Source organism: Oncorhynchus masou, chromosome 27, assembly GCF_036934945.1.
Source record: "Oncorhynchus masou masou isolate Uvic2021 chromosome 27, UVic_Omas_1.1, whole genome shotgun sequence".
Lineage (NCBI taxonomy): Eukaryota > Metazoa > Chordata > Actinopteri > Salmoniformes > Salmonidae > Oncorhynchus > Oncorhynchus masou.
In genome coordinates, this window is record NC_088238.1 from 44,840,249 (window position 1) to 44,860,127 (window position 19,879).

The following is a 19,879-nucleotide window of genomic DNA, read 5'->3' on the forward strand; positions in this document are numbered from 1 at the left end:
AACCACTCCAGCCAACGCTTGGCATTCTGCATGGTGATCTTAGGCTTGTGTGCGGCTACTCAGCCATGGAAACCCAATTCATGAAGCTCCCGATGAACAGTTATTTTGCTGACGTTGCTTCCAGAGACAATTTGGAACTCGGTAGTGAATGTTGCAACCGAGGACAGACGATTGTTACACGCTTCAGCACTCGGCGGTGCCGTTCTGTGAGCTTGTGAAACACCACCACATCGAGGCTGAGCTGTTGTTGCTCCTAAACGTTTCCACTTCACAATAACAGCACTTACAGTTGACCGGGGCAACTCTAGCAGGGCAGAAATTTGAAGAACTGACTTGTTGGAAAGTTGGCATCCTATGATGGTGCCGCATTGAAAGTCACTGAGCTCTTCAGTAAGGCCATTCGACTGCCAATGTTTGTCTATGGAGATTGCATTGCTGTGCGCTTGATGTTATACACCTGTCAGAAACTGGTGTGGCTGAAATAACAAAATCAAAACATTTGAAGGGGTGTCCACATACTTTTGGCCATGTAGTGCATATTGTTTAATAATGCACATTGATAATACTTAAACAATATGCAATATGCAATATGTTGAGATTAGCTGACTAAGATCAAGAAATGGCAATGAGAAGCGAAGAACAAAGCAAGTATTTAATTAACATAGTAGCGTGTACAAGTTCCATAATATAAGGCAAAATCACAAGTTGCAAAGCATCACTGGCATTAAAACAGGCCTTATTCTAGGCCTAAAGATCTAAGCGTGAACAAAACATGCCTACTCAGGCCAAAGGCCAAGCAGTCTAGAGAAGAGCGTTTACATACAACCGTTTCCGTAGGGCAAGAGATCGAACACAATACCTTTTGAAGGTCTAACTGTTCAAACCATAACCATTCACCATTGACCAATCAGACCCACCAAACTACGGTAGCTTGATCAATCTGGCCCAATCTCCACAGCATGTCACAGCATCCAAAGCCTAGTGTGGGGGATGAGGCCAATGCAGAATACAATCCCTTTGCATGCAGTACTTTCAAGTTCACCCTGTCCAGATACAAGTTACCACAGAGATCATACATCAATACAGATGGCAGAAAACAATTCTCCACAGAGGACAAGTTTCAGACGAATACCAAACATGGCTACAATAGCATTATTCTAACACACATTTCTATAGAGGCATGTTGTCCTCTTAATTGGGGAAGGACTAACTGGTCCTTGAGCATTGTCTTGGACCATTTGCCATGCGGACCCAGGTGGAAAAGAGCAAATAAGTTGGCGCGGGTGCCTTCATACGTTCGATAAGTGACGTTGTACCGATGACGCTGCCCTGCCTGACTCAGTGTGTCTGTCTGTCTGTCTGTCTGTCTGTCTGTCTGTCTGTCTGTCTGTCTGTCTGACTGTCCATGTCCTTGTCATATAGAGCAGTGTGGAGAGGGACTACAGCCACTGACATACACTCTCTGTTTGTCTCTTTACACCAACATCACAGAGGGGGGGGGGGGGGGGCGGTAGAGAGAGAAAATAGGAAAGGGGGAGAGAGGGGAGGAGAGGATGGGAGAGATACAAGGAGTGAGGAGGGATTTCGAATCAAAGAGGAGGGAGAAGGAGAGCAAAGGGGAGGGCTTAGGGAAATAGAGAGCGTGTGATTGAGCGAGAGAGCGTGTAAAGCATGTTGCTGCTGCTGGCTCTGTAATGCACTGTGAGCAGAGGACGAGAAAGAAAGAGGGAGAGAGGGAGTCACACACACACACCCTGTCTCTTGCACGCACACACACAGAAACTGAGAAGTGTCTTGCTTGGGAGATTGAGAGACACATGCACGCACTCTCACTCTCTCACACATGCACACACACACAGGGGGAGTGGTGAAGGCAGGCTCCGGTGCGTTTTGAAGCAGCAGTGAGGGTAAGAGAGAGGACTAGCCAGTACAGAGGACAGACGACTCTTAAGCTTGAACGGACCGTCACCTACCTACCAGCCCCCAGCCGATGAGCCACAGCCACTGCCACAGCACCGTAAGAGACTACAGCTACCTGTCACCTCCATCCCTTCATCCATCCCTCTCTCCCCCTCAACTCATCAGTGTCTATGTGAAGGGCACTCGGCTGTAGTGGTTCTGTAGTTAGCGCGCCTTGCAGAGTTGGAGATCTGAGGGGAGGATAGGCAGCAGGCATACTGAATGTGTTCCCCCTCTCTCTCTGCTCTCGTTCTTCATCTCTCTCGCTCCCTCATTCATGAATGTCACCTCTGTCTGTGGGAACTGCTGGTATTTACAAATGTTTCTTTCTCTCTCCCTCTTCCTCTCTCTCTCTGTCACTCTTGGGGGGGGGGGTAGGTGATAAAAGGGGTTATGCCAGGAGAGCTTGAAAGGAAGGGAAGATCCAGCTCTCTGTCAGTCCATCTGTCCGTCCGTCCGCCTCTTCATCCTCAAGCCCCTTTTTTTCGGAGCCGATATCTCAGGTCGGACTGTCCCATTTTGAATTCTTCCTTTTCTCTTGTCATTCTCTTGTTTTGATGGCGGGATGTTAAAGATCAGGTGAAGAAAGGAGGAGCTGCATTGTGGACGTCTGCCAGGTCATGTCGTTTATACATTGTTAGTTTGTTGTTTTTTCAACGATCCCTCTTTTGTCCTCCTCCTGACTGAATTGAAGAGTGTGTGTGAGACGCAGGACTGGAGCCTATGAGGACTTTGAGACTGATCTGTTTTGATATGATCCGGTCGTCAGGCAAATTCTTTCCTATCCTGACGGAGCTGTATCAAAGTTAGCTGGAGCTCAAGGGAGAGGAGGGGGCCGTGGGGAGGGCCTGGGGCCCACGACAGAGCACCCGCATTGGGACACATGCAGAGAGGGACACTGGCATAGTGGTTCTTCTCACCCACTGTTTTCTGTGTACAGGAAAATGACAACAGTAGTTTTCTATTGTCCTGTTGCCATGTTGACGGAGGGACAGTGACATACCAGGGCAACACCTGAACAACAACAACGGTAACAGCAAGGACAGGCAACAGCCATATCTAAAAGACAACAACAGGTAAACCACCAGTGACAGCAACAATGCACTGCATCTAACCAAACCTCAATCAGCCAACACCTGATAACTTTGGGTGGGCCTTTGACAAGGACTCCACCCCTCCATCTCTCCATCCCCCTCTCTCCCTGCTGTGGTGTCCTTCTCCCTTCATCCTCCAGCGAGAATCCCCTAGTGACCCCACTCTGCTACTATATTTATCCAGATATTGTTGACATTATATTGACATTTATATGTCAATCTAGGCAAGTTTGCTCAAAGGATTCTGGGTAATCACCCCGGGCGGTGCTCCATCGCCCTGGGTGAAAGGGCAGGGGGGTGGCCCACGGTTCCCCCCGACCACAACCGGGTGAAGAGCGGGCGCGGGCAGCAAGATGGCAGCTCTCGCCAGCTCGTTGATCCGCCAGCGGCGGGAAGTGAAGGACCCCCAGGCCAACCGGCAGGTGGCCAACAAGAGGAAGCCGTGCCCCAAGGCCAACAAGTCCCTGTGCCAGAAACAGATATTATTACTCATTTCAAAAGTCCGACTATGTGGCAATCGAGGCCGAAAATTAGAAAAAAGACCGGGTGAGTCAACACATATCTTTCTCTTTTCTGTTTTTTTTTCTTTCTTTCTTGTCTTTCTTTCCCACTGAGATTCAGGATTGTTTCTTTGATCTGGTTAATTAAAAGAAAAGCTCCTTTACCTCCCTGTTACTGAACACACATGCAGAGTATGGGTTGAGTCTGTGCTCCCGGTAGGAAGGAGAGGTGTTATTCGGGTATTGACCGAGCGGGGACATTAGCATAAGCCCCCGTCATGTGTGGGGGAGGTCAATGGAGCTGATCACAGGTTTATTGAACTCAGGTCAAAGTTCTCTTGAATCATCAGGGGAATGGCTGGAACATCTGTTGCATTATCAACTAAATGGAAGCGAGAGGGAATAACTACTTGTATGTACTGATTCTGCTCAGCCTGTCTGTAGAGAATCTAAAACATTCAGACATATATCCAGTCATATCTGACAACACAGTAAAAGTACATTTTCTAAACACCTCATTTCCCCCGTTACAACACACCTCAAGGGTCAAAGTATACATGGCAGAGAATTAACCAGAAAACTGACCCCTTCACTCTCTGTAATGGTTCTGATTATTGTGTCAACACGGCGGACCGACCAGCAGACAGGTCCCGGTCATCCGCGACAGTCGAATGAACTTGACTTATGGCGTAGTGATTTAGCGCCGTATGAAAACGTCACTAGTCTCATTTACGATTCTGGGGGCCGTTCACCAAGGGGCCCCCATGGTAACTGGCTTGGGACTATTTCTACATTGGGTGTTGTGTAAAATAAACCGTGTGTGTGTATGTGTTATAAACTCAGAGACACATTTAGCCTGTCAGTAAATCTATCAAAAGACATTTCTAGTTAGCGGAATTAAACTAGACGTGAGAAGGCATATTCCCAGACTGCTTTGGGGTCTTCATATGGTGGCGTTTTATGACCTCCTATGTAAATGTACCAAAATGATGTTTAATGGTGGCTAATAGTATTTCTATGAGGTAGTGTGAGACATTGGGTTGAGCATGAAGTCTAAGACAAACAGTTCTTAAAAGGATATTCTAGCATTTGGGATGAACTCGTGGACATGTCTATGCGTGCTGTAGGAAGGTAAATAAGAGGTCTATTCGCAAACCAATGCTAACTAGAAAATGGCTTCATTTTTGACTATAACACTGCTTAATTGCCAAATCTCGCAGTATCCCTTTAATGTAAAAAAAAAAATAACAAAAAAAAGAGGCAATAATATGAATATTATTTACAACATGGTGATGTTTGGAGATAAAGAGCACATCCTGATTTTGTGTGATGTTCACACACTGTGACACACATCTCGGTCCTCTTGACATGTGGAACCGGTCGTTTGGAGTGTGCTGAGTGTCAATGAATTGGATTGATTTATAGGACTGTGATGTCACCTTTAGAATCGATTAGCCTTTTCTCGCTCAGTATACTGTCTTCTATTTAATATCATATTTCCCGAGTACGATTTCAGGCATGTCATTTTAAGAATTGAATGCTCACTTACTGTTTGATTCTGTTTGAGGTTTGACCTCTATTGTGGTTGGATTGTTGTGTGAATTTTCTATAAATGTGGTGTGAACGTTCTATAAATCAGAGTGGTTCTCAACCCACATTAAACCAATCTGGGAAACCATTTGTAATGCCATATTGATAATAGTTGTAGTAATCATATGACAAATGAAATAATTCAATGTTGCCCATATTCTTGATGAAGAATGTTAAGAAGCCCTGCTAATAGCACCTCATTAAAAATGTTATCACTCTCCCTGGTTTTAATCATTTCATTTGAGAATCGCTGCTATAAATGTTGTGTGAACCTTCTATGAATGTCAACCCACCGTATTTCATCAGGATAATCACCATGGAAACATTAACCCTGAACATAGCATCTGCCGTCGCGGCGACCGCACTGTAATTACAGGTGTAAAATATGGCGGAACACGCTCACGCTCACACCGACCGAGGCCACAGTGAAAACAGATATAAAGGCCAGGTCCTAATGGCCTGCCATTGTTTGAGACCCATTCCCTTTCTCCACAGTCTGATTGTTTTATGATCTCCACAATGGTGACATTCACTTTAAGATATAGCTGGACCCCTGTCATTGTGGGAATGTTGCTGAGAGTGAGAGAGAAAGACAATCATTTGCTCAGGGTGTGTGAGAAGGTGTGTGTGTGGTGCACGGTAACGAGGGATGGAGAGGGGAATGGAGAGAGGGGATAGCTGTGTCATGTTTAATTCCTGTATCAACTATGGTGACAGTTCAAACGTGTAGTATGTCAGTGTGTGATCTTTCCATTGGTGTGTGTTGTTTTGTCTGTGTTGGTGAGTGTGGTGGTGTGGGTGATATGGGTCAATATGTTTTAGTGTGTTTGTGTGTCTCTGTGACTGTGTGAGTGCTCCAAGTGTTCCTGCGTGAGTGGCAACGAAATCCCTTACAGAAAAACCACATGAGATGTCAGTTCGAGAATGAAGTGAGTGGTGAATGTTAGAGGGGGAATAATTAGCCACACACCTCCTAGCATTTTGCATGTGAAACTTCAATTGATTTGTGATATCATGTGAAAACAAGTTTTTTGGAACACTTCACAAGTGATATGAGGAACTGACCCCCCCCCCGGTGGGTACTATCCCAAACTACAAACTAATGCCGGCCCACCCTCCACTTCAGCCCAGTCAGCTGTTAAGAAGGTCAGCCTGCTCCACTGCAACCAACACTACATGGAGGAGGAATCACCACATGGGAATTACAGACAGAGACAGAGACAGAGACAGAGAGAGAGAGAAAATGAATGAATGGGATGATGTATAGGGCATAAGTGCTGTTAACCAAACAGAATACAGCAACACCTAGACCACACATCATTTTAGGGGCACGCTCATCTATTGTGTGTGTGTCTGCATGACAGTGGGCCTGCATGAGGATGTCTGTGTTTGCATAGAGACAAGTGATGTGGTGACAACACACACACTCTGGCTGGCTGCTGGTGTGTATAAAGGAAGGGTGTGTGTATAGAGGCAGCGTGTGAGCGGTTCATTCTTGCAGTGTGATTCATCAGGCCCCGTCAGCACCACTCATTAACACACTGATTTATCAATAACAGACACACACAGATTTGATCAACAACACCGTTCTCAGTTTAGAGAGCAGCCTCTCAGCCCTGCACACACACAGAGCGGTATCGGCCTGAGGTTAACCCATCTCTTTCTCTCCAAAGTGTATCTTCTCTCCCTGGCTAAAGTAACCATGGCAGCGTTGTCAGTGAGCCAGGCAGTTAGTCAGGGACAAAGGGGAGCTGGGGCATTGTGTATTATGCTACAGTACATAGACCCAGGAACCAGTCTATTGTGAAGCTGATCATGTGCATCTATAACGTACAGTAACTCTAATTATTATAGGGGAGTGGCTACTATTAGGGATGAGATGACAGGCATTCACTGTTGTGCGAGGATTGTGTATGCATGATGCTTGATGCACGTAACTACATACAGTAGACAGTATTACACACACACACACACACACACACACACACACACACACACACACACACACACACACACACACACACACACACACACACACACACACACACACACACACACACACACACACACACACACACAGCAAGTTTGTCAATAAGGATATGGGTCCATCAATAAGGATATTGCTTTCCCATTAGTGTTGTAGTGTGTGAAAAATACAACTACTGCAATAAACCACAGAAAATGTAAGTGTTACATACCACTGAACATTTGTAATTATTTCATTACGCTATTGTTTCCAAATACGGTCACAGATCTATAAAAGGCTATGAGCTGTGAGCGAATGACAGCAATTTCTATCCCGAAAGTTCAGACCACCGCCATCCAAAAGAATTATGTCTGATTCTACCTGTCTAAGATGGCCGTAAATTTCCATTCTTCAGTTCCATTGTTTTTCACTGCTCACCTCCTGTTTAATGCCAATGGGACAGATGTTGTGTGTGAAATGGTGCCCGGTAGCAATGGGTTTTAGATGATCACATTTGGTCTCACTAATGATCAATGAGTGTAAATGCTGAAGGTCCTACCTGACTGATTTATGGTTTTATGTGGAAAGTCTATTGTTTTTTTTTAGTGCTCGGTGAGAGTATCGACATGGATAGGTGACAGTTCCATGGTACCAAAGTGGGACAGAGAGATTGGAGCACAACAACTGAGCTTCAGTTGACCTTCAAAGTAGGAGAAAACATAGGGACAACACACACACAGTCAAAAACTGCACTGCAACAACAGTTAACAAATCACCACACTTTTACAGCATATAATGGTGGAATCAAGCAACACGTCAACAAACCTTTTTACGTGACAAATTGGACAAAATCATCACAAATTGTCATGCAGAATGTCATGATTCCCGAAGCAAAAATCTAACATTTTGGACTGCAGCTACCACAAAAACAAAATCCAATTATTTGGTCCAAAAATCTGTAGGGACTGATTGATCCTGTCTTGTCATGTACAGTTTACATTGGCACCCTTGCACTTTGTTCAAGTAACTCACAATTTTCCCTAAAAATAAGTATTTGGTCTCCACAATTCTTTATTTCACTGTTAATATTACAGAACCTTTGTTTTAGATTCAGAACTTAATATATCCATTTAAATCAGAAAATAAACAGGATTGGCATTGACAAAATTGACACCCGAGACTTAATATTTGGTAGCACTGTCTTTGGTCAGAATTCAAGCGCTTCCAATAACCATCAATGAGCTTCTTGCACCTCTGTACTGGTAGTTTGTCCCACTCCTCTTGTGCAAACTGCTCCAGTTCTCCCAGATTAGAAGGGGGCCTTCTCCCAACTGCTGTTTTCAGATTTCTCCAAGTTTTAAATGGGATTTAGATCTGGACTCATTGCTGGCCACTTCAGAACAGTCTAATGTTTTGTCTTGAACTCATCCTCGGTGCTTTTTGAAGTCTGTTTGGGGTTATTGTCCTGTTGGAAGACCCAGGAGCTTTGACAGAGACCCAGTTTTCTGACATTGCACTCCAAAATACCTTGGTATTCTCCTGATTTCATGATGCCATGCACACGTTCAAGGAACCCAGTGCCAGAGGCAGCAAAGCAACCCCAAAACATCACTGAACCTCCTCCATGTGTGACTGTAGGGAAGTTGTTATTTTATTTGAAAGCTTCATTTTGTTCTCTGTAAACATCGAGATTGTGTGCTTTACCAAAAAGCTGTAATTTGGTCTCATCTGTTCACAGGATATTTCCCCAGAAGGGTTTTGGCAAGTTCAGGTGTGTTTTGTCAAATTGCAGCCCAGCTTTCTTATGTCTTTCTCTCAGCAATGGGGTCCTTCTGTGTCTCCTACCACATAACCACCTTTCATTGAGTTGGCGACGGATGGTTGAGTTGAAACTGTCGTACCTTGTGTCTGAAGGTCAGCTTGAATCTGTGTGGCAGTTGTTCGAGATGATTTCTCCACAATTCAAACAATCCTTGGCTGCACTCTTCCATCAAGTTCTCTCTTGCGGCCACGTCCTGGGAGGTTGGCGACAGTGGCAGGGGCCTTAAACTTCTTGATAACATTACGTACGGTGGAAACAGGAACATCAAGGTCTCTGGAGATGGACTTGTAGCCTTGAGATTGTCCATGCTTGGCTATAATCTTGTGTCTGGCCTCCTCAGATAGTTCTTTGGTTTTCTTTCTTTTGTCCATACTCATTGCGGTAAACACTGTGACACATAACAGGAGAATGACTCCGTTTCTCTATTCAAACTGGTTGAATACATGTTTTTATACTGCAGACAACTTCAACTCAGCACAGGTGAGTTCAATTCCAAAGTAAATGAGAATCACCTGTTTGAAATCTAATTATTTCTAACTACTTCTAGAAGGTGCCAATAATATTTCCGGGCCATTTTAGGATTTCTTTGTGGAATTAGCTAAAATTCAGTTAATTATTCAAATTTTTTTTTTTTCTACTGCACACCGAAGACATACATATGTGGATACCAAAATAAGCTTTAATTTCAACAGTTTTCTGGAAGAAATGCGGCATTATTTGAAAAAAGTGCATGGGTGCCAATATTGTTGGCCACGACTGTATGTAGTTGGCAGCCTTCTCTCTCATTGTGAATATGTGACTTAAGCACATGCAGGTAAAAGATGTGTTTCTGCCAAGGCAGCATCTTCCTCTCTCCCCACCTTCTTGACTCAATGTCAAAAATGAGCAAGTGGCGAGATGACATGAATGAAGCATTATCCCTTTAATCATGTCAGTATTAACAGAGGAAAGAGAGGAAAGCCCACATTAGCATTTTCAATGTGCCTGATTTTATGCACACACAGATGTGCATACGGTGCATTCGGAAAGTATTCAGACCCCTTGACTTTCCCCACATTTTGTTACAGCCTCATTCTAAAATGGATTAAATAGTTTTTCCCCCTCATCAATCTACACATAATACCCCATAATGACAGAGCAAAAAATGGTTTTGGGAATTTGTAGCAAATGTATAAAAAAAAATGTATATTCTCCTCAATCTACACACAACACCCTATAATGAAAATACAGAAACAGGCATTTAGAAATGTTTGAAAATGTATAAAAAATAAAAAATTGAAATATCACATTTAGATAAGTATTCAGACTCTTCACTCAGTACTTTGTTGAAGCACCTTTGGCAGCGATTATGGCCTCTATTCTTCTTGGTATGACGCTACAAGCTTGGAACACATTGGGGAGTTTCTTAAGCTCTATCAGGTTGGATTGGGAGCGTCGCCGCACAGCTATTTTCAGGTCTCTCCAGAGATGTTCGATCGGGTTCAAGTCTGTGCTCTGGCTGGGCCACTAAAGGACATTCAGAGACTTGTCCTGAAGCTTCTCCTGCGTTGTCTTGGCTGTGTGCTCAGGGTCGTTGTCCTGTTGGGAGGTGAACCTTTGCCCCAGTCTGATGTTCTGAGAGCTCTGGAGCAGGTTTTCATCAAGGATCTCTCTGTACTTTGCTCTGTTCATCTTTGCCTCGATCCTGACTGGTCTCAGAGTCCCTGACCTGAAAAACAACCCCACAGCAACAGTTTTCAGCTGTGCTAACATAATTGCAAAAGGTTTTTCTAATGATCAATTAGCCTTTTAAAATGAAAAACTTGGATTAGCTAACACAACTTGACATTGGAACACAGGAGTGATGGTTGCTGATAATGGGCCTCTGAACGCCTAAGTAGATATTCCATTAAACATCTGTCGTTCCCAGCTACAACATTAACACTGTCTACACTGTGTTTCTGATCAATTTGATGTTATTTCAACGGACCAAAAAAATGTGCTTCTCTTTCAAAAACAAGGGCATTTCAAAGTGACCCCAAATGTTTGAACGGTAGTGTACATGCAGAGAAAAACACAAATGCGCATGCACACCCCGCACCCCCCTCTCCCCTTCACCCCTTGTGGCCATGCGTGCAGAGTGTGATATCTCTGTCGGCCCTGTCACACCGGCCTCACACACCCTCATTAAATAACTCTTCCCTCTAACCCCCTCTTTTCTATCCTCCGTCTCCTCCCCCTCTCTTCTCCCCACGGCCAGTGTATGTGTGCGGTGTGTCAGAGCTGGGCGCGTGTTAATTTGCTTTGATCATGGAGGGATTAGTGGGTGACAACAGGTGTGAAAGACAAAATAGATAATGGCATACTCTGCTCCTGGCATCTCTCTCTCTCTACCGCCCCATGCCTCTCTCCAGCTACCACTACCCCTTCCCACACACGCACACATAGTGGGGCAAAAAAGTATTTAGTCAGCCACCAATTGTGCAAGTTCTCCCACTTAAAAAGATGAGAGAGGCTGGTAATTTTCATCATAGGTACACTTCAACTATGACAGACAAAATGACAGACTTTTAAATTCATTAAAAGTCCTACAATGTGATATTCTGGAATTTTTTCTTCTCATTTTGTCTGTCATAGTTGAAGTGTACCTATGATGAAAATTACCAGCCTCTCTCATCTTTTTAAGTGGGAGAACTTGCACAATTGGTGGCTGACTAAATACTTTTTTGCCCCACTGTATACACATGCTGCACTAAAACATGTATACTAACGGTCACTTAAAGCAATCTTTTGACATGAGTACATGAACCACAGTTAAAGTAACTTCCAAGTGAAATCTCACTTTTAAAAGTTCATATTCTGTTAACTCATAACCAAATTATGTTGTTGACTTGTCCTATACTCGTATTTGTGACCAAAGCATAAATTGGAGAACAAACACAAACTTGTATCTCAAACAGCGTTAAAAAAATGCTTGCAATTTCCTTATAGAACATGATGTCATCTCCCTGAGGAGGATAATCTGGCCAATCAGCAGTCTAATGACCATTATACGCCCACACCCTTCTGTTGTTGGGGTACACACACACCGTTCCAACACAGAAAAGCAGCTTATTAACATACCTATTTTTTTTAATTCGGAAGGAAAACTATATATACGTAATATTTCATAAAGATCTGGAAACACTGGGCAGTTACTTTAAATATTCAACACCTTCCATACTAAGTACATGAACTACATTAAAACATTCATGCTCTTCTGCCATGCAGCCAGCCACCACACTACTCATTATCAAAATGACATCCGGAAGAGCAGTGTGTGTGTGTGTGTGTGTGTGTGTGCACGCAATGGCACGTGTATGCATACGTGCCTGAGCTTTCACGTCTGTCTGTGTGACTGTTCTTGTCTGTGTGTGTGTGTGTGTGTGTGTGTGTGTGTGTGTGTGTGTGTGTGTCTGCTCATGCCTGCTCGGTGTATGTGTGCCCGTGTGTGTGTGTGTGTGTCAACCATCCCATAAGAGGTAGCTAGAGTAGAGTGTAGAGTGCTAGTATTTAGACTAACAAGGAGCACATTACGGCAGTAAAGAGGCTCCCTGGTGATGTTCTGCTAAGACAAGGTAGTGTTGTGATGGTAGGGCTGATGATGTAACAGGACCTTCTGCATTACAGGGACGGGGCTGATCTATGTGCACTGTGGGGTCTCCCCTGGGAACCTGGTGTGCGTGCAGAGCAATGAGTGCAGATACATGTAATGTATGTTCATTTGTGTGTGTGTGTGTGTGTGTACACTGCATGACGAGGCGTATGTGGACACTTGCTCGACAAACATCTCATTCCAAAATCATGGGTATTAAAATGGAGTTTGTCCCCCCTTTGCTGCTATAACAGCCTCCACTCTTCTGGGAGATGTTGGAACATTGCTGCAGGGACTTGCTTCGATTCAGCCACAAGAACTTTCGTGAGTTCGGGCACTGATGTTGGGCGATTAGACCTGGCAAGCAGTCTGCATTCCAAATCATCCCAAAGGGGTTTGATGGGGTTGTGGTCAGGGCTCTGTGCAGGCCAGTCAACTTCTTCCACACCGATCTCGACAAACCATTACAGTATGGACCTCGCTTTGTGCACAGAGGGCATTGTCATGCTGAAACAGGAAAGGGCCTTCCCCAAACTGTTGCCACAAAGTTGGAACCACATAATTGTCTGGAATTTCATTATATGCTGTAGAGTTAAGATTTCCCTTCACTGGAACTAAGGGGCCTTACCCGAACAATGAAAAACAGCCCCAGACCATTATTCCTCCACCAATCTTTACAGTTGGCACTATGCAGTCGGGCAGGTAGGGTTCTCCCGCCATCCGCCAAACCCAGATTTGTCTGTCAGACTGCCAGATGGTGAAGGGTGATTCAATACTCCAGAGAATGCGTTTTCACTTTTCCAGAGTCCAATGGCGGCTAGCTTTACACCACTCCAGCCGACACTTGGCATTATGCATGGTGATCTTAGGCTTGTGTGCGGCTGCTGGGCAATGAAAACCCATTTCATGAAGCTCCTGACGAACAGTTCTTGTGCTGACGTTGTTTCCAGAGGCAGTTTGGAACTCGGTAGTGAGTGCTGCGATTTTTATGCGCTACGTGCTTCAGCACTTTGCAGTCCCGTTCTTTGAGCTTGTGTGGCCTACCACTTCGAGGCTGAACCGTTGTTGCTCACAGACTTTTCCACGTCACAATATCAACATTTACAGTTGACCGTGGCAGCTCTAGCAGAGATTGCATGGCTGTGTGCTTGATGTTATACACCTTTCAGCAACGGTTGTGGCTGAAATAGCCAAATCCACTAATTTGAAGGGGTGCCCACATTTGTATACATGCCTTCGGAAAGTATTCAGACCTCTTTACTTTTTCCACATTTTGTTACGTTACAGCCCTATTCTAAAATGGATTAAATGAAAAATACCCCATAATTACGAAGCGAAAACTGTTTTTTTAGATGTTTGTGCAAATTTATAAAACATTTAAAACATAAATATCTTATTTATGTAAGTATTCAGACCCTTTGCTATGAGACTCGAAAGTCCACCTGTGTGCAATCTAAGAGTCACATGATCTGTCACATGATCTCAGTAAATATACACCTGTTCTGAAAGGCCCCAGAGTCTGCAACACCACTAAGCAAGGGGCACCACTAAGCAAGTGGCACCATGGAGACCAAGGAGCTCTCCAAACAGGTCAAGGAGAAAGTTGTGGAGAAGTAGAGATCAGGGTTGGGTTATAAACCTCTTGAAACTTTGAACATCCCACGGAGCACCATTAAATGCATTATTAAAAAATGTAAAGAATATGGCACCACAACAAACCTGCCAAGAGAGGACCGCCCCCACCAAAACTCACAGACCAGGCAAGGAGGGCATTAATCAGAGAGGAAACAAAGAGACCAAAGATAACCCTGAAAGAGCTGCAAAGCTCCACAGCAGAGATTGGAGTATCTGTCCATAGACCACTTTAAGCTGTACACTCCAAACATCTGAGCTTTGCAGAAGAGTGGACAGAAATAAAGCCATTACTTTAAAAAATGAATAAGCAAACACGTTTGGTGTTCACCAAAAGGCATGTGGGAGACTCCCCAAACATATGAAAGAAGGTACTCTGGTCAGATGAGACTAAAATTGAGCTTTTTGGCCATCAAGAAAAACGCGATGTCTGGCGCAAACCCAACACCTCCCATCACCCCGAGAACACCATCCACACAGTGAAGCATGGTGGTGACAGCATAATGCTGTGGGGATGTTTTTCATGGGCAGGGACTGGGAAATTGGTCAGAATTGAAGGAATGATGGATGGTGCTAAATATAGGGAATTTGAGACTGGGACAGAAGTTCACATTCCAACAGGACAATGACCCTAAGCATACTGCTAAAGCAACACTCAAGTGGTTAAGGGGAAACATTTAAATGTCTTGTAATGGCCTAGTCAAATCCCAGACCTCAATCCAATTGAGAAACTGTGGTAGGACTTAAAGATTGCTGTACACCAGCAGAACCCATCCAACTTGACAGAGCTGGAGCAGTTTTAACTTGAAGAATGGGCAACAATCCCAGTGGCTAGGTGTGCCAAGCTTATAGAGACACCCAAAGAGACTTGCAGCTGTAATTGCTGCAAAAGGTGGCACAACAAAGTATTGACTTGGGGGGGGGGGGGTGAATAGTTATGCATGCTCAAGTTTTCAGTTTTTCTTTTCTTATTTATTGTTTGCTTCACAATAAAAAATATTTTGCATCTTCAAAGTGGTAGGCTTGTTGTATAAATCAAATGATACAAAAAAATATATTTGTATTCCAGGTTGTAAGGCAACAAAATAGGAAAAATGCCAAGGGAGGTGAATACTTTCGCAAGCCACTGTACACAGTGTATGTGTAGGTGACCTTTGTGGATGTCTGCATGTGTGAATGTATGTACATTTTGTGTGGGTTAGCCACCTTTGAAAGATGTGAGAACAAGTGTGTGGACTTGTGTATGTGTCTTAAAGGGGAATGGAAACACTTTAGGAAGTAAAGCTATAAGCACACATGTGTATTCCATCCACTAATACTAAACATGAGCATTTGACATAGAAACATCTCTATTTTTAGGATGTTGATATTGTATGTTTATTAGAGGTATGGGTAGCGCTATCTTAAATTGCCACTGACGACTGGCGGGAGAGAGCGAATAGTGAGCAATAGTAATGGGGTCTTTTTGTAGGAACTAACTCCGCCATGGTTCGTTTCGCAAAGCCTATGGGAAAATGTATAGGGTTTTTGGATAAACGATGAAAATAAGGTCTGTGATAACACAGGCTTAGGAGATCTTATACGTTTTGTTCTATGAGCTAATCTTCATCAGCTAAAGTCACTTTTTGTCAATTTTGACGCCTTTATGTAATAAAAACACAACACACAAAGGCTTCATAATTCATAAAGATCACTGACTGACATTATCTCATAGAACAAAACGTCTAAGATTTCATAAGTCTGTATTAACCACAGACCTTTGGCGTTTATTCCAAACCCACATTTTTCTCCATTTATTTTGCCCATGGGAATGGCTGAACGAACCAGAGGTAAATCATTTCCGTTTTTTAGGACTACAAGCTGGCGAGATCTATTTTGAGTGGGGGACTGAAAGTGAATGAATGGTGCCACGGGCCTCACCTACACTGGACCTGAAAGGTTTCTCACAACTTTGACAGCTTTGTCATTGAGATCAGCACAACAATATTAAGGTAAGACACTGTATGGCCGGTCGTGACCGGGAGTCCCATAAAGCGGAGCACAATTGGCCTAACGTAGTCCGGATTAGGGGAGGGTTTGGCCGGGGGGTTCTCCTCGGCTCACCGCGCTCTAGCTACTCGTGGTGGGCCGTGCGCTTGCAAGCTGACTTCGGTCGTCAGTTGAGCTGTGCTTCCTCCGACATATTGGTGCAGCTGGCTTCCAGATTAAGAGAGCAGGTGTTAAGAAGCAGCGGGGCTTGGTGGATCATGTTTCGGAGGACTCATGACTCGACCTTCGACCTTCCCGAGCCTGTTGGGGAGTTGCAGCAATGAGACAAGATCATAACTACCAATTGGTAGAAGGAAAAAAAAAGTTTTTACGTTGGTAAATTATAATATTTACATTTGAAAGTATTTTTTTCGATTATACTATGAGTCTGTGAAATTAACTTTGATATGAATCAGAGTATACAGTCAGGCAAAACGAGCCATGGTAGCTGGCTAGCCTACTTGATTTAGCTCTTCTCTTGTCTTGTCTCTTTGACGCCTAATGAGATATCTAGCTATGTTTTCATTGATAGATGTACAAAATACAATGCTCATACTGACAATTCAAAAGAGAATTTGTCATTGGTATTAGCTAAGAGCTAAAATGAAATGGCTAGTGTCTGATTCGATGTGTAGCAAGCTAGCTAGTAGCTAGTCAGCCACAAGAGAGAGCTGCTGCAGGATTGCTATTCTACAAGTAAAATGTATGACACCCATATAATTATCAGCTAGCTAAATAACTTCTACATAGGTAGATATCTCCTTGGGCGTCTTCATCTGTGATATGATTCCTAAAAATAGTAAGCTTGCTGACTGTTGATTGCAATAATGAATGTAGCCTAAACCTGAAGTTTAACCCTTACAGCTAGCTAGCTAATAGCTCTGACTTTTGAAAGCTCAGGATGGTAGTCAGCTCGGTAACTACATTATCATTGTCTAGCTGGCACTCTAACTGTTAATTATGTATTATTGTTGTGTACTACTGGGCCTATAGATGTGAGGTCTATGTTTAAAATGTTTTGCTTCCTCTCTCTCTCTCTCTCTCTCTCTGTAGGACACTGGTGGACTGTCAGCACTCAGAACTTAGTGAAGAGGACGACACTGTAGACATGTCACCTGTGCACCAGGCAGTCAATGGAAGGTGTCTCCAAGGTGCCAAGGACAGACAGGGTCTGGAGAGACTGGACAACATGCTGCTGAGTCTGCAGACAGGGCTGAGGGACAATCATACCCTCACAGCCTAGATAGAAACATAGGAAGGAGGATATGACGTGGTTTGTTTGTGTTACGCCAGGATGCAAGGGCAAGCAGTAATGCATCGTAGAGGACCTACATTGTTTTAGGTTGTGGTACTCCATTGAGTGTAACTCATTGCAGACATAGGGACTAGTAAAGGGACACCTAGTCCTCACCCAGTAGCTTAGATTGTCACTAGTCATTTTGCCTCCCTTGCATGCTTTTAATAAGTTCCCATTCTGACTCTCCATGTATTCGGCTATAAGCATAGTGGAATGCATTTTGCTATTGGCATTGTGTATCAGGCTCTAGGTCTAGTGTGCACAGAAGAAATATACGTTTTAAAGCCAAATATTCTTATTATATGCCTTATTCTTATCATATTTTGTCATTCAAATTTTCAATGTAACTTGCACTTTGTTTTCAGGTTTGAGTGAGACGATGTATTCCCCGCAATAAAGTACTTTCAATAAAGTTCTTGATTTATTAATATTATATTACTTGTGTATGACTTTCCTTATCATATGTAAGACTAAATGCCATTTGTAATGTTTTGGTCCAGATATGTGTTTAATATACAGTCCAGATAAGAAAATGTGTAATAATGGAACATTCCATGGAATTCTAGAAGAAAACACCGTTCACTAAAACGGATGTAACTCATTCACAGTACAAGGTATTAATATTCTGATTTCAGATTTTCAATCCTAACAAAATAAGAAAGACTCAACACGATATACGTTTTTCTCTGTCCTCATAAGAAGTTGTGTAAATGGTAGTTGTTTGGGAAAAATGTGTTGATTTTCATACACATTTTCACAGGTGTTTTTTCTTGACTGATTACCATTTCATTGATGCAGTGCTATTGTATGTCATTTAATTTGAACGGGCTGTTTCGCAGCTTTGAAAATACAGTACAGTGAGGGAAAAAAGTATTTGATCCTCTGCTGATTTTGTACGTTTGCCACTGACAAAGAAATGATCAGTCTATAATTTTAATGGTAGGTTTATTTGAACAGTGAGAGACAGAATAACAACAAAAAAATCCAGAAAAACGCATGTCAAGAATGTTATATATTGATTTGCATTTTAATGAGGGAAATAAAGTATTTGACCCCTCTGCAAAACATGACTTAGTACTTGGTGGCAAAACCCTTGTTGGCAATCACAGAGGTCAGATGTTTCTTGTAGTTGGCCACCAGGTTTGCACACATCTCAGGAGGGATTTTGTCCCACTCCACTTTGCAGATCTTCTCCAAGTCATTAAGGTTTTGAGGCTGACGTTTGGCAACTCAAACCTTCAGCTCCCTCCACAGATTTTCTATGGGATTAAGGTCTGGAGACTGGCCAGGCCACTCCAGGACCTTAATGTGCTTCTTCTTGAGCCACTCCTTGGTTGCCTTGGCCGTGTGTTTTGGGTCATTGTCATGCTGGAATAAACATCCATGACCCATTTTCAATACCCTGGCTGAGGGAAGGAGGTTCTCACCCAAGATTTGAGGGTACATGGCCCCGTCCATCGTCTCTTTGATGAGGTGAAGTTGTCCTGTCCCCTTATCAGAAAAACACCCCCAAAGCATAATGTTTCCACCTCCATGTTTGACGGTGGGGATGGTGTTCTTGGGGTCATAGGCAGCGTTCCTCCTCCTCCAAACACGGCGAGTTGAGTTGATGCCAAAGAGCTCCATTTTGGTCTCATCTGACCACAACACTTTCACCCAGTTGTTCTCTGAATCATTCAAGATGTTCATTGGCACACTTCAGACGGGCATGTATATGTGCTTTCTTGAGCAGGGGGACCTTGCGGGCAATGCAGGATTTCAGTCCTTCACGGCGTGGTGTGTTACCAATTGTTTTCTTGGTGACTATGGTCCCAGCTGCCTTGAGATCATTGACAAGATCCTCCCGTGTAGTTCTGGGCTGATTCCTCACCGTTCTCATGATCATTGCAACTCCACGAGGTGAGATCTTGCATGGAGCCCCAGGCCGAGGGAGATTGACAGTTCTTTTGTGTTTCTTCAATTTGTGAATAATCACACCAACTGTTGTCACCTTCTCACCAAGCTGCTTGGCGATGGTCTTGTAGCCCATTCCAGCCTTGTGTAGGTCTACAATCTTGTCCCTGACATCCTTGGAGAGCTCTTTGGTCTTGGCCATGGTGGAGAGTTTGGAATCTGATTGATTGATTGCTTCTGTGGACAGGTGTCTTTTATACAGGTAACAAACTGAGATTAGGAGCACTCCCTTTAAGAGTGTGCTCCTAATCTCAGCTCGTTACCTGTATAAAAGACACCTGGGAGACAGAAATCTTTCTGATTGAGAGGGGGTCAAATACTTATTTCCATTTTTGACATGCGTTTTTCTGGATTTTGTTGTTATTCTGTCTCTCACTGTTCAAATAAACCTACCATTAAAATAATAGACTGATCATTTCTTTGTC

General features: G+C 43.5%; 1 protein-coding gene across 1 annotated transcript in view; it reads left to right on the top strand.

Annotated features, from left to right (window-relative positions):
* The first annotated feature begins 3,323 nt into the window (after positions 1–3,323).
* LOC135515497 (fibroblast growth factor 11-like) overlaps positions 3,324–19,879 on the top strand; it is a 112,193-nt gene continuing 95,637 nt past the window's right edge. The window contains exon 1 of the mRNA XM_064939127.1: positions 3,324–3,599. Coding sequence (XP_064795199.1) covers positions 3,407–3,599 — 193 coding nt within the window. The 5' untranslated portion in view covers positions 3,324–3,406. The remainder of the gene's footprint in view (positions 3,600–19,879) is intronic.